Source organism: Mauremys mutica, chromosome 11, assembly GCF_020497125.1.
Source record: "Mauremys mutica isolate MM-2020 ecotype Southern chromosome 11, ASM2049712v1, whole genome shotgun sequence".
Lineage (NCBI taxonomy): Eukaryota > Metazoa > Chordata > Testudines > Geoemydidae > Mauremys > Mauremys mutica.
This window is the reverse complement of record NC_059082.1, coordinates 52,170,485-52,195,393: the sequence shown is the minus strand read 5'-3', so window position 1 is coordinate 52,195,393 and position 24,909 is coordinate 52,170,485. Positions and strand designations below refer to the sequence as shown.

At 46.1% G+C, this 24,909-nt stretch overlaps 1 protein-coding gene across 2 annotated transcripts in view; it reads right to left on the bottom strand.

The window, feature by feature from the left end:
- CLUAP1 (clusterin associated protein 1) overlaps nt 1-22,556 on the bottom strand; it is a 225,791-nt gene extending 203,235 nt beyond the window's left edge. For both annotated transcript variants that reach the window (XM_044980159.1, XM_044980158.1), the window contains exons 1-5: nt 22,404-22,556; nt 19,862-19,973; nt 16,797-16,881; nt 6,108-6,287; nt 2,613-2,708 (exon numbers count right to left, since the gene is read on the bottom strand). In XM_044980159.1, the coding sequence (XP_044836094.1) occupies nt 2,613-2,708; nt 6,108-6,287; nt 16,797-16,881; nt 19,862-19,973; nt 22,404-22,425 (495 nt within the window). In that variant the 5' untranslated portion in view covers nt 22,426-22,556. The remainder of the gene's footprint in view (nt 1-2,612; nt 2,709-6,107; nt 6,288-16,796; nt 16,882-19,861; nt 19,974-22,403) is intronic.
- Between the last annotated feature and the right edge of the window lie 2,353 nt (nt 22,557-24,909).

The window sequence follows — 24,909 nt, the reverse complement described above, 5'->3', positions numbered from 1 at the left end:
ATTGGAGATATACCAATCTCCTAGAACTGGAAGGGACCTCGAAAGGTCATCGAGTCCAGCCCCCTGCCTTCACTAGCAGGACCAATTTTTGCCCCAGGCCCCTAAGTGGCCTCCTCAAGGATTGAACTCACAAACCTGGGTTTAGCAGGCCAATGCTCAAACCACTGAGCTATCCCTCCCTCCTATTGTCAGGAGGAGTGCCATCATTATTGATATCACACATGCCAGTCATCATTGGTACCACACATGTGGCCACTGACATCAGAGATACAGATGATATGGACAGTACCAACTTCAACAGTACCAACAAGGTCCATTCTGGATTGAACAGTGCTGCAGTTCAGATGGTACTGAGGAGTCACACTCTGGGGCTCTCACTCTTACCTGGGTACTGGAGGGCTTACGAGAGCCCTTATCAACCAACATATGGTGGCAGGAGTCCCCATGAGAGGTTGAGGAGCCCTTCCTGGGTTTCATCATAGTTTTTCCTTTCAGAGAGCTAGAAAAGTTGGTGACCGTGGAAGAAGGCCCTGGGGAAGGAGAACAATACCTCTTCTCTCTGCAAGTCTTCAGGGCTCATTTCCCTTTGTCAGAGTCCATAGAGATTGAAGCAGCAGCCAGGACACTTCTCCCCACCTTCTTCTCCCACTTGCCTCCTGCTCCTCCTCACAGCTGCCCTGAACGTTCTGCTCTGTTTGCTCCATGGCATAGATGGCTGGTGAAAATATTCTTTAGGAGTAGGGAGGGCTAAATAAAATGGTCATGTCCTGCTCTCAGGTGTGTGTGATAGGGTTCCTGTTTCTGTCCTGGCTCAGTGCAGGGGGGAGGCCCTAGAATCGCACTCAACTACCCATGAGCTTAAAGCTGACATTAAAGTGTATGTGGATGCTGTGGATACATACTGACGAGTGTCAGAAAAGAGGCTACACCAGTACAAAAAACAACCTCGACAGATATGCAACTCCATGAAGTTCTACATTACATTGGGGCGGCTGGCCTAAGTATCTGAAGGACACTAAAGAAGTCACAAGAGACTACTGTGCAGTGTGTGGACAATTATGTGAGTCAAATGGACTCATGATTAAAGGCAACTGCAACACAATTCCAAACAAAATGAGAGGAAAAATCCTAAATGTCATCCATGAAGGACATCAAGGTTTAACTAAATGCCATGAATGGGCCACCAGTCGGTGTGGTGGTCAGGCGTTGGCAAGGAACTAACAGACCAATACAACACAAAGAACCTTTCATAACAACACCCCTAGCTGACAGACCTTGAAAGAGACTAGCTGCAAATGTATGCATATTCACAGGACATCATTACCTGGTCATCATGGACTGTTTTTGCTCACTTCAGTATTCCGAAAAAATAAGTGACTGACAAGGGACTACAATTCACTGCAACGGATTTTAAGTCATTCTGAACAAAATATGATTTTGACCATATTACTAGCAAACCACATTACCTACAAGTGAATGGAGAGGCCAAGAATGCTGTACAGCCAACAAAATCCTACAGGAAGAAGATCCATTCCTTGCTTTTCTGAGTTACATATCAACACCAATAGCAGTTACTGGATATAGTCCAGCACAACTCCCAGTGGGAAGATGACTCTGTTCTAATGTTCCAGCTTTAAAAAAGAACCTATCTCCAAAGTGGCTAGTCATGAAGAGAATAGCCAAATTGGAAAAAAAGGCTAAAAGAGCTTATCAACACTTTTACAACAGACATCACTCAGTAAAAGAACTGCTGGGTCTAGAACCTGGTGACTGTGTTCCTTTGAAGAAAAGAGATGGACAGCTCCAGCTGTTGTAAAGAAAAGGAATTTAGCACCCAAATCATATGTGATCAAATAGACAGTGGAGAGTTCAACAGAAATCATCAGCATCTACAGTTTATTCCTCAGACAGAACAATCAACATAGCAAACCCCACAGATGGCAGATGCAGAACAAGACGACGACTCAAGGATTCTGGACTGACTACAACCAGTTATTCCAACGATATACAGCCTGATGACCAAGTTGTCATGCTTTGGGTGATGTAATTAGGAAACCAGTACAATTCAGAGACTCTTAGCAGACTGATAAATATTGAACCTCAAAGACAGCGTGATAACGTAAATATTGCAAATGGTAGGAATGTAGAACTTAAAGGGGGAGATGTAATGAATGCTAACCTGTATTATATTAGGTGGCACTGCATGTAAAATACCTTATTTAAATGAACCTGAGACATACCTGGCAGAGCATTAAAGAATCTTATGATGAACACATCTGGTGTCTATAAGAAAGCTCTGTAGCCAGTCCACATCTGGTACAGGAACATGACAAAGCATATGTACACACTGTTACTGATTTAAGCTCTCAAGCAGTTCTTTACAAAGCATTTCAGTTCACCTCTAAACACAAACCGTTATTCTCTTGAGCTTATTACAAGTAATAATATCAATGAGAAGCTGGGTAACCCATCTGACCTCACTCCACTCACACATGGAATCTACATCTGATATATTCATTGCAGCAGTTGGAATCACTCATTCATACTTGTTTCTCTCTCTACATTTGCAGCATATGGTGAATCCGAGTTCCCTTTCTGCAGAGCATACTTACCCTCAACTCCACCTCTTTGCCAAGTAAATCATACAGAGATGCTCCTCTGGATGTGATTTCTGAAGCAAGCTGCCTGGCTGCCTTCAAATCAGCAATCTAGAAGAACAGCATCAAAAATCAAACAATGGAAGAGTCTCTTTGCCATCACAAAGAAAAATTGTGACAGGTTTTGTCCCTTTTCAAATTAAAACCATATGTGTGACCAGCATGGTGCCTGAATCTCTCCTAGGCTACATCTACACTACACACCACCGGCGGCAGCACGTAGGGTATGTGTAATTACACATTGCAGGGAAAAGCCAGCTGCGTCCAAACAGCAGTGTGTAGCTACACACGTCAGTGAAATGCTCCAGCAAGGGGGGAGACAACAGGGGAAAGCTTCAGCAACTCCTTGCTGCTGGAGTTCTTTCTTGTCACAGGGATGGCTCCAGCAGCAGGGAGTTGGGGGAGCCTTCCCCCCGCTGGAGTCTTTCTTTGCAGAGGGGAAAGGCTCCAGCATCAGGGACCTGACAGAGCCTTTCCCTACTGCTCCCCCACTGCTGGAGCCTTTCCCTTTCAAAGAGCTGCTGACGCCTTTCCTGGCTGCCAAAGTTTCTTCTTCTGGCAGGAGAAGGCTCCAGCAGCTGGGAACTGGCGGAGCCATTCGCACCTGCCAGAGTCTTTCCCTGTGGCGGAAAGGGCTCCAGCAATGGGGAGCTGGCAGAGCCTTTCTCCACTGCCCCCCTGCTGCCAAAGTCTTTCCCTACAGTGGGGAAGGGCTTCAGCATCCGGGAGGCAGCGGGACACTACATGGCTAAAAACAGCAGTATAGAGGGGGAAGCCTGGCTTGGGTGAGCAGAGAGCCATGTAGGATATGTACTCGCATAGATACCCACATCCTTCAGGCATGTCTGCACCATTCTTGCCTAAGCCATGCCTCACCGGCTACACCTATTTATACACATTCTGGGGGGATACAAGGCAATGTACACTATGTGCCACTGAAAGAAGTGTGCAGTGCAGACATCCCCTTAGAAAGCCTGATCCAAAGCCCACTGGAATCAACAGGAGTCTTTCCACTGACTTTAATAAGGTCTGGATTATGTCCAATCTGTATAAATTTCTGAAGTGAAATCTGGCCACATTGAAGCCAATGGCAAAACTCCCCAAAATTAGGATTTCTCCTCTGGCCTGGGCAATTGGGTAACTATTGCAAACCCATTGGAAACTGATCATTTTCACACAGATGACAGGAAGGTTTCCTAGGTTGGAAGAACAATTAAAGTAATGTATACTAATAATGTGTCATTTGGTTTCCCGTTTTCTCAAAGCACCTATGTAGTATTAATTTTGATGGTCTATATGGGCACATAGAGTCAAAGGTGTAAACATGACGCTCTCACTAACTGAACAGTTTAAACAAGGTTCAGGGTCTGGTACATAGAGACCTGAGCCTGTCTAGTATCACTGTTCAAAATATTGTAACCTTTTATTGCAGATACAAAGGAGAAGAAGCGAAAAGAGGTTAAAGCATTTAGAAGTATCAGAGGGGTAGCCGTGTTAGTCTGGTTCTGTAGAAGCAGCAAAGAATCCTGTGGCACCTTATAGACTAACAGACGTTTTGCAGCATGAGCTTTCGTGGGTGAATACCCACTTCTTCAGATGCAAGACATCTGAAGAAGTGGGTATTCACCCACGAAAGCTCATGCTGCAAAACGTCTGTTAGTCTATAAGGTGCCACAGGATTCTTTGCTGCTTCTAGCATTTAGAATGTAAATGTAATGCATGAAGCAAGGCTTTCATTTTAAGAACATCCCTTGTTCCCTTTCCTTCTAGCTAGAAGGAGCTTTCACAAGGAACACACCCCATTTGACAGTGTTTTGTTGTTATTAAAGACGATAATAGTTCCTTTTTGGGGGAAAGAAAACGTTAAGATGAGCTTGAGTTCTTGTAGTTGAAGTCCAATCCCATTTCTAAAAGGCATAAGACAAACACACAGAAGATGAAAGAGAACAGCAAAGACAGAAAATGCACTTTCCTTCTCTGGTGTTGACTTTCACTTGCAATCTCACTGCTGGAAAAAAAACAGACACAGCACATGGTTTTATTAGCCGCTCCAAGACCTGGCTCAGGTGGTTGAGGGCACTACTTTTATCTGCTTTTTTAGTACCAGACTCACAATAGTGCTGCAAAAGATGCAGTCTTGGCTGGCTAAGCCAGATTCTTATTAAACAGTAGGCAAAAGGAGAGAGATAGGAAAGAAAAGAAATAAGGGTGTGAAGGAAACGGACACACAAGTGGGGGAAGGTGATAAAGACTCACATCTCAGGCAGTATTTGGGATTTAGCCAAAGTCAGTGGAGGTGGCTACATCATCTGGGTCCCTCTCTCTGGCCCAGTCTGCTCAGGACATCTTTCAGGACCAGGCCAACAAAGACCCAACAGCATTATGGTAGATCCTGAGGTGCCAGGAGATGGGAGTTGACAGCCATGATGGTAAAGCTCACAAGGCACCAAGAGATGGGAAGTGAAAGCTCACTGTAGGCAGACAGCTTCTTCTTGATTTTTCCCCCCAAAGTCTTTTCTTTTAGAGACCACGAAAGGGAGTGACAGGTGGAATAGCCCATCCTCTCATCGTTTTGTCCACCTATTAGGCCTAATTTGCAACACACCAATCTGGGTTAATTGATTTCCAATCCCATGCTTCTCTTGTTTACCAGGCCTGATTTTAATAGTCCTTGAGTTATATTAATAGGTCTTTTTGGGACTAATTCAGTCTCTTTCACTTGTTTACCTTTTCCCATCAACATGTTGTTGTTATAGGCTATCATGACATTTTATAAACTTTCACTCACTTTTCAAGTTTGGGCCTACAAATTTGCTCTATTATTACAATACTAACACAGGAAGCACACAATAGGCTACTCCAAGATAGGGAGGAGTTTCTTAAAGAAAATTCTATAATATCACCTGACACATTAATGTAGCATAATCATTGCCACTTTTAAAAGAAAAGTATTATTCCTTCATAATGAACAAATACACCGATTGGACCTCTCCTATTCAGAGAGTATCTGTGTTCCTTTTTTCCTTGGTATTTGTGGAGCAATTTCTATTTTAAATGCTTCTATAGGTCTTGATGCACTGCCCAATAAATTCAAGGGAAAGACTCCGACTGACTTCAATGGGCACTGGTTCAGGCCCATATTGCAGTGAGTAGTCTCCATGCTTCTCCAACACAATTATGTCAAATCACTTCAATTCTGCCCTGCCACGCTCCCTACTATTCCAGTCCTGCTCCAAAGCAGAGATGACCAATTCTGTACTGAACTTCAATACCATGATGAGCCATGTTTTTCTTGGGATTAGATGGGGACCAAATGTGTCACAGCAGGTAACTTTAGGAAGGCAGAGTTTGAAAAGAACGTACTAATGCGTACATTCTGTGCGTAGGCTTATGAGGCAAATGGATTTGGTTTCCATGACTACATAAGAAAAAAAAATCTATTTTCCTTACTTTTGAGCCAAGATCAAACTTGAATTTGCTGCTTTCTTCCTCAGACACCGAGCTGGTCTCCATTCCTTTGGTTTTCATGGCATTGTAAAGCACAGAAGTTATTTTTAACAGCTCCTTCACTGCATAGCCGTCTGCTTGGTAAAGCTTCTTTGTGTTGAGCTTTATATGAGCTTTGGTAGCCTATTGGAAGAAGACACAAAGAAATATTTCAGTCCATTATAGAGAATAGATTGTCAATTCCCTAGTCAAACTTTTTTCTAAAAGTATTTATTTTGGTATCATCATGCTCGTCTACACATAATTGAAACTTTCAGCTCAGGAACATGGGATTTTTCAAACAAGGATGACATACATACACCTTTTGAGATTCATAACATTTCTGCACACTTATAAAAATGAAAAAGCTCAAACCATCCACTAATTCTCTCAGGGTGAAAGTCACCCCTGTGCAGAGGGCCAGCAAAAATCCTATGTACCACTTATATCTTCTGTAAACTTAACTGGGACTTAAGTGCATAGGCCTGGTGCTGACCCTCTGCACGGAGATGAATTTCAGCCTCAGTGAATTACTGTAATTAGATCAATTACCCTAATAAACTGTCTCCTCTTCCAACAGGGTTTTTTATTTTTTTCAAATTGATAGTTTCTCTCTTAAATTTATTAATATCAAAAGAGGGAATAATTTGTGTCCCTTTCTCCTCTATCTCCCTACATGCACAGATATGCATACAGACAGGTATGGAAATAAACTACAAGATTCAACTAATGGATTTATATACCTTTGAACTTTATTTCAAAACACCAAAACTGAAGTGATGCAGTGCCTTGGGAAATAGCACTCCAGTGGCACAGAGAAGGAGATATACTTAATTCTTGGAATTTCCTCTGGGCTGACGTTACAGACTCAGACAGGATGAGTTGGTGCAAAACAGCAATTAAAACTGCCATTCACACTTGCTAACCCAACAAAAAGCCAGTATTGGCTAAAACTTTGTTTCTCTCCAGAAATAAAACTCAACAAACTATAAATAGCTAAACGGCTTAAGATTCTTCTCTCTTTGCATCTGGACTGCAATCAAAATTTACCTCCTTTAAGAAAACTAGGAGGTAGAAAGAGGTTTCCCATCCAAGCCTAACAAGCATCCATGGGTATTAAACTTCACTTTCACCATTAGGCCCTAAGCTAGGTGTGCTGAAGCATGTACCAATCTTATGTGATTTTTATATCCCAAATTGGACCTACCACAGGTAAAATCCAATGGACAACAAGTAAGAAATTGTTCAAATATTTTTTTTTTAACTCAACATTTTATTTCCAATTTTTTTTTAAGTGCTACAGTTTTAGTTGGACCTGTACCAGGCCTGACTACGCAATCCTCACTTAGGCAAAATGCCCTTTGAAAGAAAAGGGAATTTTTCCTGGGAATGGATTGCTGGATTGAATCCAGTGTTTGCACTCTACCCCAGCTCTTAAAGGAAGAGCATCAACTTGAAATCTAGTCCATTTTTTAAAAAGCATTTTCAGGCCCCAGACCTGCTAGAGTGCCCTGCCAATTTTTGTGGCTTTGCAATCAGATTTTTTTATTTTTGTAAAAGTTTCCCTCACCCTGTTATTGTGCGAAAGGCCCACAAAAACAAGAGAGGAAACTGACAGACTGACTTTGCAAGGGAAACTGTGAAAATGGCTGACAAATGAGGCCAAGGTTTCCAGAAGGATTTTTAGTGCCTTCAATTTTGGGTGCTCACCAGTTAGAGTAGCAAAAAATCACTGGTCACAGAGTATCCTCAAATGCACTAGTAAGAAAAGCAAAAAAACCTAGATGTTTTCCCCTTCAGTTTCTTTCAGCTGCAGGAATCTTAGGAGTTAATCATAACAACAGCAGGTATAAAATTTTCAGACAGAAGTGTGATTATTAAGTTAACAGTGTCCCTTTAACACCTATTCCACAAGGGAAGCTAGAGCACCACATTACAAAGAGCATTGTTATGGGCAAGAATTCCAATTTTAGTTAACTCAAAACACAACGGGGGGGAGGGAAATCAATGTCTAGTAAAAGGAAAAAACGTAATTTCCACTTGGCGACTGTTCTCTCTCTCTCACACACACACACGTTCTCAGCCCATGTGGACAGGAAAACATATGACTGACTGTAGTGAGGCGGCCTGGCTCCCGGCCGCACCTGAGAGGGCCGAGCCAGAACAGCCGCCGCCGCAGTGGGCGGAGCCACTGCTGCCTGTCCCCGCCCCCCGGAAGTCAAGGGGCGGGACAGGAAGTTTAAAGGCCCGGCCCCAGCGCTCAGTTGCTGCCCGGCAGCCGGAGAGGACAGACGCTCCTGACCGAGCTCCTGCTGGACCGAGCCTTCCCCGAGCCCGGTACCCTGAGGAGGACTGGCCGAGCCTTCCCCGAGCCCGGTACGCCGAGGAGAACTGGCCGAGCCTTCCCCGAGCCCGGTACGCCGAGGAGAACTGGCCGAGCCTTCCCCGAGCCCGGTACCCCGAGGAGCTGTTCGAGCGTCCCCCCGACCCGAGTCCTGAGGAGCAGCCCGAGCTAGCCGGCCCTCAGCATGTCGAGGAGCCCATGGGATGGGACCCAGCGCCGGACACCAGAGATGAGCAGGTACCCATGGAGGGGGAGATGGAAAGTAGCCCGGGGGTAGCTGACCCCAGTCTGGCTACAGCAGACTTTGAGCCGATGTCGGTGTGTTGCGGTCAGGACCCCACCGGCACAGCAGCAGACTAACTGCCACTGCTAGGGCCCCGGGCTGGGACACAGTGTAGTGGGTGGGCCTGTGTCCCCCCTGCCACCCCACTCACGGGTGGCAGTCTCCCCCTCACACCAGCGCTCAGACACAGAAGTCTGGACTTACCGCTGTTTGCTCAGCCCCTGCCTGAGGGTCTGAGCCCCCTGAACTACTGTTTGCTGCCCCACCCTGACCTAGGGCTGGGCTTCACTAACTGTTTGTTTTGCTCAGCTCCTGCCGGAGGACCTGAGCCCTTGAACTACTGCTTGTTGCCCCGCCCTGACTAGGGCTAGGGCTTTACTGACTCTGTTTGCTCAGCCCCTGCCTGAGAGTCTGAGCCTAGAACTGCTGTCTGTTGCCCTGCCCTGACTGAGGGCTTCGGCTTAAATTACTGTTTATTTTGCTCAGCCCCTGCCTGAGGGTCTGAGCCCCTCGAACCACTGTTTGTTGCCCCGCCCTGACTGAGGGTTTGGGCTTCATTGACTGTTTATTTTGCTCAGCCCCTGCCTGAGGGTCTGAGCCCTTGGACCTTCGGAGACTGAACTACTGATTTAGGCCGTGTAGTGAGGCGGCCTGGCTCCCGGCTGCACCTGAGAGGGCCGAGCCCCCACACCGGACTCTTACACTGACATAACAAAATCATCTGCAAACAGATCAACAGCTTTTCCTGATCCACTAGTTTAAAAAAGGCACAAAAATGGCTTCACAGCACCATTACAAAACGTCTCAATTTTTTCTAAGAACTTACTGTATGTGTTTAATTTCAGTCACATGCAATTAAGACAAAAGCAGAAATAAAACCACCACAAAGCGGGATCCATAGACAAGAGGTCGGGTTAGGGTTAGGGTTTTAAAATGTGCTTTCATATTCTTTTTGGGCCAAATTCTGGACTCAGTACAAAGCCCTAGTAAACAGGTTCACAGGCTGGGGACATGGAATACTCTTCCCCCAAGCCACAAAGCGCAGTGGTGCTGCTTCCTTGACATTACTGCAGTTGCTAAGAACTTTCCACCCCAGATCGTCAGGTGAGCTAGTGGATCTGCATACTCCAAAGCCCCCATGTGCACTAAGATAGATGGAACTGTGCTACACAAATGGTGAAAACTATTGTGTGGGCTCCCCACATTTGTCCTCCCTTCTGTAAAATGGGTTCACATCTTTGTGGTTGGATTTGAGCCATCTACCCCTATGTGGAGATTGGAGTGGAAGGAAGGATTCACCTGCTTAAAGTACAGGGCAACAGAGACACACAGAGCAATACTATGTAAAGCCAAAACATTATTTTTCTCCAGGCCTTAATGTGTAAGACAACTTATGGCAAGTTAATAAAAAGATTGTCTCTTCAGCCCATTTGTGCATTGGCATCACTATACTCTGTTTAAATGACAAACAGAGAATAGAATATTGGTTAAATCAAAAGCATCAATTTTCCTATATCTCATTGACTCTCCATTTAGTAGATTTGGATCTCTTCAGGCAGAGTCAATATTGTCGACTCAATCTACAGACATAGTCACTAGAGAGACTCTAGTCCAGGGGTGGGCAAACTACGGCCCGCAGGCCAGATCCGGTCCCTCAGGGCTTTGGATCTGGCCCATGGGATTGCCCCCCATGGCCCCGTGGGCCCCGCGCTGCTCTCAGAAGCGGCCCTCAGGCGGGGGCAGGGGGAGGTGCAGAGGGCTCCACATGCCTTCAGGCACCGCCCCCTGCAGCTCCCATTGGCCAGGAATGGGGAACCCTGGCCAATGGGAGCTTCGGGGGAGGTACCTGGAGGCACGGCAAGGGCAGCACACGCGGAGCCCTCCTCCCCTCATCCCCCAGCGCTTCCTGGAGTGTCGCGGGGCCGGGGACAGGGTAGGAAGGCAGACAGGGAGCCTGCCCTGGCCCAAGTGCATGCCGCTGCCACCCCAGAGCTGCTTTAGGTGCCGGGCTGGAGCTCGAACCCCTCCTGCACCCTGCCCCCCAACTCCCTACTCTGAGCCCCGTCATACATCCCGCACCCCCCGCACCCCAACCCCCTGCCCTGAGCTCCCTGCTTCACCCTGCACCCCTGTGCACAACCCCCTACCCTCAGCCCCCTGCTGCACCCTGAACCCCTCCCGAGCCCCCTCCTGCACCCCAAACCCCTTCCCTGAGTCCCCTTGTACACCCTGCACCCCAACCCCCTGCCCTGAGCCCCCTGTTACACCCAGCACCCCTCCTGCACCCCTGCCCTGAGCCCCCTCCTGTACTCCACACCCCTCCTGCACCCCAACCCCCTTCCCTGAGCCCCCTCATATACCCCGCACCCCTCCTCTGCCCCAATCCCTTGCCCTGAGCCCCTTCCTACACACCATATACCCCGCACTCCCTCCTGCACCCCAACCCCCTGTCCCGGCCCTGCATACAATTTCCCCACCCAGATGTGGCCCTCGGCCCAAAAAGCTTGCCCACCCCTTCTCTAATCATTCACTACTAGCTCAAAAGGCTGAGAAACAGGGACCACAAAGAGCTGAAGTCAGATTCCTCCATATGGCAGAGGGTTGCACACAGCAGAATTAAAAAAAAAATCATTAGTTCAGATGGAAAGGCTGAATTAACAAGTTAAGAGAGTAGGGGTATAGAACAGAACCACTAACAGAATTTAAATAAAGTAGAACGTAATCAAACACCACAATAGAGAAATCATACAGTTATTCTGCTTAGTCTGGAAATGATTTGCTCTAGTTACATTTTTATGATGATTAATGATTTCTGATATTCTTCTTTAATGGAGTTAGGTACATTTGTCTCCATATAAATCTTCCATCTAATTATAGAAGCTAGAGGTTATTAGCTATTGGTGAAGATAATTGTGTGTCCCATGCACAACAGGAATTACTGAAGAAACATCTTCGAGTCTTTTCCATTCTAAGAAGCAGAGGAAACACCTGAGCAGCAAGTCTGTTTATTGAAGAACCTCAATAATTCCTATATTACCCTGTAAAATGAATTGCAGACTTTTAGCCATGGGGTAATTTAGCCACTCTTATTTCATCTCCTGTAAAGTCTGTATTCTTATTCTGTAAAGCCTTTAGGGATACACTGATATGAAGAATGGTCTGAAAAGCATATTAAAATGATTTCTGATTTCACCCTTCTCTTTCCAAATTGTACTAGGCTCAGAAAAGGAACTTAAAACTGCTGGATCAATGGTTGTTCTTAACCTCTAATGATGCTCCAGGGCTTAGAACTGTAATATATGGAAAGGTTACACATTCTGCACTCAGTAGAATTAAGAACTGAGAACTAATTATCCATATGTAAGGCTGCGAGCTTGTCACAGAAGTCATGGATTCCGTGACATTCCAGGACCCTCCTGACTTCTGCAGCAGCCAGGCCAGCTGCACCAGCCGCTGCTGGGGCACTCTTGGGCCACCATGCCCCTCTCCCCACAGCAGCAGCAGAAATTTGGGTGTGGGAGGGGGCTCAGGGCTGGGTATTGGGGCACAGGAGGGCGTGAAAGCTCTGGGTGCCACATACCTCAGGGGGCTCCCTGTAAGCGGTGACATGTCCTTCCCTTAGCTCCAGACGGCTCCGCACACTGCCTCTGCCCTGAGCACCAGCTCCACAGTTCCCAGCCAATGGGAGCTATGGAGCCGGCACTTGGGGCGGAGGCAACACGTGGTGCTATATAGCCGCACCTCTGCCTAGGAGCTGAGGGAGGGACATGTCACCGCTTCCAGGGAACTCCAAGGAGCCAGGTAGGGGCCTGCCAGCCATGCCAACCCCTCCCCCCAGCACCAACAGCAGTCCTGGCCCACACACCACTGCCTCCACTCCACCCCAGCACCAGCGGGAGTCCCGGGCTGCCCCTCACAGAGCACCCGCGGCGCCCCTGGGCTATCCCTCCTCCCAAGCACCCGCAGCACTCCCAGGACTATACCCCCCCCAAGATTTAGTCAGGGGTATATAGTACAAGTAATGGACAGGTCACGGGCCGTTAATTTTTGTTTACTGCCCATGACCTATCCATGACTTTTACTAAAAATACCCATGACTAAAACAAAGCCTTATCCATACGTAATCTAAGGGCAAAATCTGGCTTTATGGTCACTTCATATTTCAAAAAGCTTCAAAATTAGAGCCCCAGAAATTTTTTTTTCATCTGACAGCTATCCATAAAGAAAGATCAGGCTGGCGACCTTCCCAAGTCAAAAACTCACCAACCAGGCCTAAGAATCTGAGCATCTTTGTGACATACAACTCATTTTCCTGTATAACACTCCTTCCAACCCTCTCAATATGTTTACCTCCAGCACAGTACAATTCCCTGATAAGGACATCCAACACCATATCTACAGCCACTAGCAGCTACTGGTGACCAACATGTGGTTCATGCTCCTTAGCCCAGAAACACATTTTTACCAAGCCCCACTGAGTGAAAGGCCAAGCTCTAAACATTCAGACTTATTTAGTTCAACGTTGCGCTGGAACAACTGGTCAAGATTCACTTTGCTGAAATTCCTACTTCTTCACTGCTGCATGACACAACCATGGTTCAGCGCTCCAGACTGAAACTGCGGTGTAGTTTGTGGTGTGAGCTGCACTTTGTGGAATTTTGCTCCTGGGGGAGTGTGAGGAAATGGACTAGCTGACCTAATACTGTCCAATTCTGTGCTGAATCACAAAAGGCCCAGCATAGGAAGCAGGCAGGAGGGGTAAAGGCGTCACACTACTTCTGCACTCTCTTCAGACAATAAAAAAAACGACTTTGACCTTCTCAGTGAGTCCATTGCAGAGAGCTTTGTGAATGACCCTGTTCTCCAAACTAAAACAGATAGTAGATTCCACAGCACAACTTTAATATGCTGGCAGAGAAGAGCAGATGGGAGGAGAGGGTAACTAAACACGAATATTAACTGACTACAGAAGGGGCCCCTCAACATCTCACTGATACCTTCCCTGGTACCTTTTCATAATGCCCTCAACTTCCCCATGTATGTTTTTCAGTCAGTAACTCTACTTACTGGAGCCTTGATGCTCCTACCGCAACAAAGCATGAGTGTCCATTCCTGTTCAAAAGGGATGCAAGACTAAGCATCTGTACTAAGAGGAGGCCCTAAGATATAAGCCTTGGTATCAGAGGCCTGGTATGAGGCCTGAGGCCTAAACTAAAGTAATGGTCAAGACTTTGCTAATATAAAGCAAAGTTAAGCTATGAGCTAGAGGCAGGCCCCTGCTCACAGAAGTTGGCAAGAAAAGGGCTGATGTTGCATAAACATATATCCACATAGTGTATTGAAGCATAAACACGGTACCAGGACACACCAATACTGAACATTCCACACAGATAACAAGGAACAGGCTGACCCATCCCAATGACAGGGGCAAAAGGGTAATATGATGGATAGAGTTGTTTTGTTCGAACCAACATGTACAAGGTGAGAGGCGGCACCTGACTACGTAGAGGGGTTGCACCTCAATACGTCAGGAGTGATGTGTAACTTGTTTGTACCTGTGTATAAGAATGCATCCCTGGGGCGGTGTCGCTGTCCGGCTGAGGGGGCAGTGGAAAGTCCCGCCACTGACTGAGCCAAGTCCATTGCCAGGGGGCACTTTCTCGTAGTATGCCCTGAATTAGACTAAGAAATCTACAGGGAACTATCATTGTGCTTCGTTTGACAATAAACCTGGCCGAAGTGCCTTCATACCTTACTAGAGTCTGTGGTCATTGGGGGTTCTCTTGGGTCTGCTGTGTCAGCGATCTGCGCAGAGCTGGGGCAGCACACAGAGGGAACACATGCACACAGCCGATTGATATCAACATTGAACAGAGCAGAGCACCACACCGGTAGCATCTGACAACAGCATCTACCCCAGAATTCTTTCATAGTCACTTTGCTAGGCTTCTCATTATGATTAGGCTTAGATATCTATCAGCAAATGTTGATTCGCTGTAGAGACAAGATGGGTGAGGTAATATCTTTTACTGGTGAAAGAGACAAGCTTTCAGGCTTACACACATGCACACACACTCTATCCCCCGATAAAAAAGTGTACAGTTAGGCAAAGTAAGAAAAATGCTGCTTGAAAACTTATGAGTGTTTGATTTAAGGATATTTATTTTGTATTTTGACAGTTTGTGGCTTAATGGTTATGAAGCTTTACCTTTTTGAACCTCAACATCTACTTTAATTGACTAACTATTGTCTTACCCCCTTACTGCCAGACCCCCTCATAATTTTCCACAACTGTGAAAATTTAAATAAATAAAAATCAGAAAAAATGCTTACAAACATCAATATTATCCATTGAAATTATCAAATAAGAATCTAATTCTTCCAAGCCTAATTATGATTTACAGCAGACACCTTCCTTCCAGAGTGTCTTGTAAGGAATGAAAAAAACAGGCTAAGCAGCTATGAAAAAAATACACTATAACTAAAATAGCACTCTATTTTATGTCTGAGAACAAGTCAAGCAGGAAGGAAAATAAAATGAGAAGTAATGTCATGCATCCATAGGGGGTGTAGAAAGTGAGGAAAAGGGAGCAATTCAGATGGCAACTTTTTACCTGGCCTGCCTGTGTTGGGTTTTTTCCCGTCCAAATACAACATACTGTTGCTACTGTCTTTATACTGTATTGCTGGTGGTACTGCTCACTGCTTATGCTCATTACAATCCACTTTCAACAACATAATTGAATGCAAGATGTGTGATCCCAACAAGGAAAGAGGGGAACTCTGCTGAAGCAAAGCAGGGAAGAGAGATTGTGCTGTAGCATAAAGGTTACCTGCAGAACCACCCAAAATGTTTGTGAGACACTCAGACACTATGATGATAAGCACCCTTGAAAAACCTCCTAATCTACTGACAAATAAAAGGTCAAGGCACATTGCTTGGCAGCCAGGTCCTCTGGAATTCCATGACACTTCAGGGGAGAACCCTGCGTTCAAAAACTCATTTGGTCCAGTTACTCCAGTACAGTCCTTATACAGAGTGGCTGTGCATCTTATATTTTAAGAGACAACCCTTATTTAGTGTCTAATATCCTTCAACATGTATCCAATAAGCAGTAACCACGAAGCATTTCATCTGATAAAAATTATGCATTCAGACAATAAACAAAAACAGGATCACACTGAGATACAAATACTGATTTTAGACCAGAACTAAAACATCGTTAGGCCCTGTGTTTTTCACAGAGCTCTGTTATTTTCTTGATATGTAAGTTGTTACCCTACTACAGAATCAGGCATAAAATGTTAGGAGAGAGATGGTCATATTTGTTACTGAGCGCATCCAAAAATCCACTTTGTCATTTTTGTTAAGAAAATTTGATTTTTGCATGTTAGCTTTTTGAAGTGTGAAAAATGGATAGGAGGTTGCATATGAGTATTGCTTTATGGGCTTAAAGCTAAGTAGTTGTTAAAACTCCAATCCTACCAAGACTTACTCATATGCTTAACTTTACATGATGTGAGCAGTCCCATCCAAGTCACTGGCTGGCCTCATTCATGTCAATAGCAACACTTATATTGAGTTTCATCCAGTGACTGCAATGGGGCTACTAACATCATGTAAAAGTTAAACCTGTGTTTAAGTTTTTGCAGGATCAGGGCCTTTGCTTGAATTAAGATTTAGTCAAATATCAACTACAAATAAATCTCTCTCTCTGGCTCTCATTGTTTTCTGATTCTACACTGAATATCAAGTTTAGCTCTACCAAAGATGTCTTGCTCTATGATAAGTTGTATCTGGCCATTTCAAGACATTACAGAAATGATAGGAACTGTTTTGAAATCTAACAGAATGTACAGTAATATAATATATACTTAGCCACATATTACAGGGGAAATCAGAGATGGTCAAAAAAGAAAGCATTAGAGGCCTGATCCAAAGCCCACTGAAGTCAAAAGAAAAATTCCTTTTGACTTCAGAGTGCTATGGATCAAACCCCAAATGAGTTTGCTTAAGCAGACTCACCATAAACTGAGCTACTGCCTTAATGAAGAAAACCCGGTCCTGCTCTGTCTCAACATCAGACGGGACATCGGTCTGAGGTTCATATCTACAGATGGAAACATTAATTGAGTCAGACAAGCAACATGCATGAAGTATTAAACAGGTGAAAGCCAATACATTTATGTAGCAAATTCAGACATCATAAAGATCCTGCAAACCAAAATTTCAGCTCGTGATGCAGGTGAAGAAACAGTAGTTCAGTGTCTAGGACAGGGGTCAGCAACCTTTCAGAAGTGGTGTGCTGAATCTTCATTTATTCACTCTAATTTAAGGTTTCACATGCCAGTAATACCATTTTAACGTTTTTAGAAGGTCTCTAAGTCTATAATATATAATTAAACTATTGTTGTATGTAAAGTAAATAAGGTTTGTAAAATGTTTAAGAAACTTCATTTAAATTTAAATTAAAATGAAGAGCCCCCCGGACCGGTGGCCAGGACCCAGGCAGTGTGAGTGCCACTGAAAATCAGCTTGCGTGCCGCCTTCGGCACACGTGCCATAGGTTGCCTGCCCCTGGTCTAGGATCTGGAATGTATAAATAAGAATGTCATAAAAATTGCATGAGCCATAAAGCTTGAGCCATCTTTGCAAAAGAAGTTGTTACATTCAGGTTTTGAAGCTGTCTTTTGGCTCAGTTTGTAAGAACAGCCAAACCTAGCTGGCTCATCCAAATCAATTTCAAAGCTTGGATTCAGGCTTTAAATCAATGGAATATTTCTGATGAGAGATTATTTACTGTACTATGTCAGTTTTTCAAATTGCAAGTCACACAGATAAACCAAACTCATCTTAATCAGATCTGACGAGGACTTAAAAAAAAAGCCTTTGATTAACTGAACATCCCTAATCTTCCAGAGATCTGCTAAAATGACAAGCAGTAAAATGGTTAATAAAACAACAACATTGCCATTTAAAATATTGCCATGAAAGTAAACACGCCCTTTGAAATGAACAAGGACAGTTGAGATGTCTCACAGCTATCATTTTAAGCAGACTAAGGAAGATAAACCAAACTGAAGAGTTATCTTTGCAAGGCTAGAAAATGTTTTACATGAAAGTTTAGATTTCAGAGCATATTTACAGCAATCAGTGGATTCTGCAGCAAAGTCTCTAGCCACAAAACAGAGAAAAACACAGGGCCCTGATTTATAGTTAATATTGTCCCTAAAATAAACATTTTTTCTTCACTAATAATATATTAATATTTTACATTTTATAGCACCTTTCATCTTTACAAACAGCACCACTAGAACACAGCCACCTCTAAAGTGGAGGTTACCAACCAACTGGTCCACAATACACTATATACCAGTATACTTGGGAAGAGGAAACTAGGGAAATCCCCTACTTCCTAACTTTTATGGAAAGTGCCATGGGATCATTAATATCCAGATAGAACCTCCACTTTAAAATCTCATTTGAAATTCAAAACAAGTGAAGTCTAAATTAACCTCTCTATCTTACAATACAATTATAAGACTCCTGGAACCAGGGAAAGCTGGTTTACTGGGTCCCTGGTACAATTTGGTTAGTTTCCTAGGTGCCTAGGATGTAAATGAGGCACTTCACTTAAAAGCAGAGTACTTCCAATTACCTTATAATATACACGTGAAAGCACTTTATACTATTCAGCTTAATTGGATGAATACTCTTACACCTTTTTTGAAAAGCAATACCTTTCTGTGTAATGAAGTGTCTTTTTAACTGCTCTGTTCTCCATCTCTTGGAGAGATGGGGAGACAATTCATTACTTTTGTTTTTAAATTTGAAGGGAAAAACCAAACTTAAGGGGAAGGGGAAGCATTGTTAAGGCTTCACAAGATCAGATATTACTATAAATGTTTTAATCAAAACTTTTTTATTAGTTTTAAACAGTCCTACAATACTTGCATCCCAAAAATTGCAGCACTGAGCTAGTGTACAATAGCCAGAAAGCTATAATTACTTGAAACTAACCATAAACCAAGTGAAATGCAAAAAGTAAGCAAGCACCAACAATGGTCATTGTTAAATTTCTGCCCATTGAGATATTGTGAGGTATCATTAATTGAAAAAGTAAGAAAATGTTCTCTTTTCACACACACACACACACACACACACACACGGAACATTTTAGTACTTTTTGATATTGATGATATAATTAATGTATTATAAATACACACACACACTCACACACATATAGCTTGATCCACCATTGCAGTTTCACAAGTGTTTGAAACCAATAGCATTACACCAACGTAAAACTATACTAAAATGGTACTAGACCAGACGCATGCTCCCTGATGGGTTCCTTCTTCCATTGCCCTTCATTGTGGGCAATGTAATAAGTCAGAGGAAACAGAATTAATTAAGGAAAAACCATTACTGCACGTGTCAAACACTGATCTCCTCTTACACGTTGAACATTATTTGTGATTCTTCTTTTTAAAGTATGAACCTGTTCTGTAAAGTTTGGGCAAAGCTTTAACTGCAGGAATAGTTTTTAAAAGAGCCAGTGGGGCTGAACTCAGTCCAAGGGAGAGATGGAGAAGATCCCACTTCACTTTACAAAGAATACTTCTAGAGAAGACTATGTTTGAAGGTAGTCTCAGTTAGTCCTCCACTGCCTGACTTTAGCTCCTGCAATGCAAGCCTCATGCTCCATGTTTGGTACAGAATCTAAGGAATATGGAAATTCACTCTGGTGAATGGGGAAGGGGACTCAAGTAGAATACACTCTTTATTTTTCGTACGATTCCTTTAATTTACCCTTTATCTACATTATTTTCCTCTGGAAATATCAGTTTATTATATCCATGACACATAGAGACCACTGAAGCCACAAGCTTGATACTTAATTACCATATGTTCCTATCTGGCACTCAGAACAGCAGAGCTCTCAAAATGACTAAACTTCAATTTCACCAAGTTCCTCTTTAAGCCACTCAGTACAACTCCACTCCAAAACATCAGCTCCAAATGGCTCTCCAATGTCAGGTCTAGTAACTGACTTGATACTTTTGCTTGCACTGAAATAAAGCACCAACCTTCTGCACAGCCAAAGAAGCATCTCTGAAACCAGCATGAAGTTTGGAGTGCGGAAATTCTCCATAGAGATGAGTCGGGGATATCCCAGAGCCCTCATCATCTCAGTAAAATCTGAAAGACAAACAGCAAAACAATTCTTTCTTTTCACTACAGTCAGCAAAGATGCTCAAGTCCCACAACGCACTGTTTATGTTTACCAATAAACACACTGTGCTAGATTGAATTCTACATAGAATTCATGATGTGATCAAGGAAAAAAGGTTAATACCAATTTACCAGGAAATGATCTTTAACGGGCAAAAAAAAGATGACTTTTCAAATGAGAAATGTTTCTAATAACTGAAATGTTAAAATAAAATCAACTAAGGATTTCAAACATCCTCATTGTCGTGTATAACAACAATGCTCTCCCAGCTCCTGTGGATGGAGCGCTCAACCACAGGAAGGATGCCTTTCATCATCCTGCAGCAAACCCTCCCAATTGTCCTAAGAAATGGCATTGAGCATCTCTCAAGACAGACATACCATAGTCTTTACCTGAAGGAACTGCAGGAACACAAGAAACTACTTGCCCACCTATGCTGATACCTTCCTTTGATAGAGGCCATTACCTGATGTTTCAGAGAAAAGTTTACAAAACCAAATACAATGCACCTGACCAGTTGTTCAATGCCCAATAAGGGAAAGAGGGAGAAGTTTCCTCCAGACTCCTGTACATTACAGCAGTCACTACAAAAGGTCATGTACCAGCAGTATCATAATGTAAACACACAGCAACATGATGGTGTATCGAAATATGGGACCAAAACTGACAGTGAGACCCACAGGTATCTGCAAAGCAGCCCTCACAAGACCTGGGATCATTGTCCCGAGAAAATCAGTATAATACCAAAAATACTGGGAATGAGTAGAGACCCTTTGCAACCTGGGTGTCTACGACAGCTTGAACTGTCTGTCCCATATTTTGTAGGATCAATCTGATTTTCACAGGGTGACATATCCTGCATATTTGGAGCCTACATAGATAGACTCCACAATATATCATCACAGCCAGATGCGGAATTATGGTGTGGTGACTTTTTGACAGATGAGAATTTGTTGCAGTAGTGCAAACAGTGTGAGGATGCTACGTGATGTCACTATGATGCAGCATGGTGAGCTTTTCATGCTGCAAGACACATGATGATGTCACAATGTGACAATTAGGATATGAAACAAAACTGTGTGTGATAAACCTATGATATAGCACGATAGCACAATGCCATCTGAATATGCCCCATAACAGTGCAATCTAGAGGAATGACACTGTGAAACAATGCTGCAATTCAGTGGGCAAGGTGCTGAGATGCCAAAATGTACTCTGTTGCTACTATGTGGTGACAGCAGGGTGTCGTGCAATCACAGCATGAGAGAGCACATCAATGCCACATAATAGTATGTCATGTCACAAGATACCACATAACAAGAATAGACAGGAAGAGAATGCTGCATCAGGTGGGGATGAGCTTTAGCCTGATAATGGCAAGATACAGTATAATGGAGCAATGTGATGTCAGGAAGCTATGATGAGGAATGATAACGCTATGTTATAACGTGAGTGTGTCTGGCAATGGGGTGGGTGCGCGGTGACAGTGTGGGGTGGTGCAGTATGATAACATGGTGATGGCACAGGTGTACAGCAAAGGCGGGATGATGCAGTGGCGATAGTCTGGGTGTGTGGCAATGGCATAACAATGATGTGGTGATGGCATGGGTATATAGTGAGGACATAACGACAGTGTGGAGCAGTGCAGATGTATGGCAATGATGTAGTGATGGCACAGCTGTATAATGATGGCATGGGGCAATGCGGGTGTGTGGTGTTGGTGTAATGATGGCAATGGTGAGGCAATGGTGTGACTGTGTAGTGAAGGCATGGCAATGGGGCATGTGGATGGTGATGAAATGACGATGGGGTGGGTGTATGAGGATGGTGTGGCCATGGTGTGGGTGGCAATGGGGTAGGTGTGTGGCGATGGCAAGGAGATGGCATGAATGGCGATGGGGCGGGTGTGTGGCTATGGTGAGGAGATGGCGTGGGTGGGGATGGCGAGGAGATGGCATTGGTGGCGAGGGGTCGGGTGTGTGGTGATAGGCATGGCGATGGTATGGGTGGGGGTGGCAAGGAGATGGCATGGGAGGGGGTAGGGCAGGTGTGTGGCAATGGCATGGCGATGGCATGGGTAGGGATGGGGCGGGTGTGTGGTGATGGTAAGGAGATAGCGAGGGTGGCAATGGGTCAGGTGTGTGGCGATGGCGGGGGTGGGGATGGGGCAGGTGTGTGGCGATGGTAAGGAGATGGCGTGTGGGGGGTGGCGATGATGCGGGTGGGGCAGCAAGTGTGGGCAGCGCTGACACCGCAGAATGAGGACGCGCGGGCTACCCCCACCGCGTCCCCACAGAACCAACCCCCGACCCTCCCGCCTGGGCACCAGGAGCAATGGCCCCCCGCGCGGTCGCGGCTCCCTCCCTCCCCTGGGGGCCCGAGCGAGATTTCCTCACTCCTGAGATCCCGGAACGACATGACGACCCCGCCGCCGCCGCCGTCTCCGGCCCTTGCGAACAGCCACAGAGCAACTCTCGGGCCGCGCCGGGCATAACCCGCCTCTGCGCCAGGCCGCGCTGCCAGTCCCTATGGCAACCGCCCTACGGCGGGGCGCCCGGCCCAAACTAGGGGAGAAAGCGAAGGGCTCAGGCGATGGGCGGTGCTGAAGGATGGACGGACGGGTACGAGTTAGCGGGGCCGGGGGAGTAAGAAAGAAGCAGAGGAGGGGAGGAGCCGGGTGTGACTTGCTCCTCGGTGCCGCTCTGGATGTGACGGAGGTTGCTCAGTCAGTGCCCGCACCCAGGGCGAAGGGGCTCTGGCCAGACTCTCCCCACAGGAACAGCAGGAGACAGAGCTCGTGCCCATCCCCGAAGGCGGCAGCCCAGGCCACGCTCCCAGGCCTGGCCCAGGCCAACTCTGCAGCAGGGCCGGCTTTAGGAAGTGCGGGGCCCAATTCGAACATTTTCAGCGGGGCCCCGGCAGGGATGACTTAAAAAAAAAAAACATGTAAAAAAAAGCCTTTCATTTCTTAGCAACCGGTTCCTTGTAAAAAGTTCTGCTTTAAGGGATGTGCCACAGTATGTATTTTTTATACCAACAGGGTTACCATATGTCCGTATTTTTAAAAATTCCTCCCGGATGGCGATTTAAGAACCAAAAAGCTGGACATGTCCGGGAAAATACGGATGTACGTTAACCCTACCTAAAGTTCTTTTTTAAAAAGATGGGCCTGAACTAGAAATGAGCTCTGTTTCACATGTGTGGGTCCCCACCACGCCCTGGGGGTGTGCTAGGGTGACCAGATGTCCAGATTTTATAGGGACAGTCCCGATTTGGGGGTCTTTTTCTTATATAGGATCCTACTACCCCCCACCCCTGTTCCAATTTTTCACACTTGCTGTCTGGTCACCCTAGCGTGTGCACATGTGTGGGTCCTAGCTGTTCCCTGCCCCTCTCATTGAAGCAGGTGTGCAGGGTTACTGCCCTGGGAACTGCAGGGCACCAGTGGACATGGGGCTGGCTGGAGGCAGGGCAGGGGCTGACTGGAGTTAGGGTCTGGCTGCAAGCAGGGCAAGGGGTGTGGGGCTGGCTGGAGACAGGGGGATGTGGGGTGGGCTGGCTGGCTTCAGGCAGGGCCGCAGGGGGGTGCGGCAAGTGTTGGCAGGCCTGGAGACAGAGGAGTGCGGGACTCGCTGGCTTCAGGCAGGGGCGTGTGGCAGGGGTTGTCTGGAGACAGGGCAGGAGGTGCGGGGCTGGGTGCAGGCAGGGGCTGGCTGCAGGCAGGGGGTGTGGGTACAGGGGGTACAGCCCACCCTGTACGGTAAGTGCCTCCTCCTCCTCCCTCCCCCATCAGGGTAGCAGCAGCAGCCGCAGCCTGGGGCTCGGGGGATATTTAAAGGGCCTGTGGCTCCCCTGCTTCCACCACCCCAGCCCTTTAAATAGCCATGGGAGCCCTGGGGAAGCGGCAGGGCTCCAGGGGTTATTTAAAGGACCAGGGCAGCAGAGGCAGCTGGAGCCCCCCGCTACCCCAGGACTCTGGGGGTTATTTAAAGGGCCTGGGGCTCCCCTGCTTCTACCACCCCGGCCCTTTAAATAGCCACGGGAGCCCTGGGGAAGCGGCGGGGTTCCAGGGGATATTTAAAGGGCTGGGGAAGCAAGCCAGTAGAAGCAAGGGGAGCCCCAGACTTTTTAAACAGCCCCCAGGGCTCCAGCAGTGGGGCTCTGGTGGCAATTTAAAGGGCCTGAGGCTCCAGTCCCTGCTGGGAGCCCCAGGCCCTTTAAATTGCCCCCTGGGGAAGCTGGGCCACCCCGGTACAGCGCACTGGCAGGGCTTGGGTGCGGGGCCCTCTTAGGCGCGGGGCCCGATTCGGGGGAATTGGTTGAATTGGCCTAAAGCCGGCCCTGCTCTGCAGAGCCAAGTTTTTTCTGTTTCCTGGCTCAGCGTCTTGAGGTGAATTTCAGGAGGTGAAGATGCCGGGGGACAGCCCTGCGTGAAGACCCCAGCTCATCCACGGGACAGGGGCAGCGGGAATGTGAGCTGGCCTCCCTCCACACTGCCATCCTCAGCCTGTTCTAGGGGGCTCACTGCCTCTTTGAGCCTGCCAGATCCCTGGGGCCCACTCAGTCGTGGGTCTCTGGGCTAAGACTGCCTACAGGGGGCGACTCGTGGAGGAGTTTGTATAATGTGGACACTTCTCCACAAGGAACTGAACTGAGACCCACCAACGCCTGTCATGCATAGACTATCGGATAGTTATGAATTTCAGACGTTCCTGCCTTGGTCTGGTTTGGGACTGATGACCTAAAAAGTAAATGCTCTCTATCCCAGTCCCACGCTCCTGGGCCATCCAGTCCCTCAATAGCCGGCAGTTCATTTCAGGTCCTGTGTTGTATGGACTTTGCATCACAAGCACAGCATTACAAAGTGGTTATGTGAATCTTCACACTGTAGTGTTGCGTCAG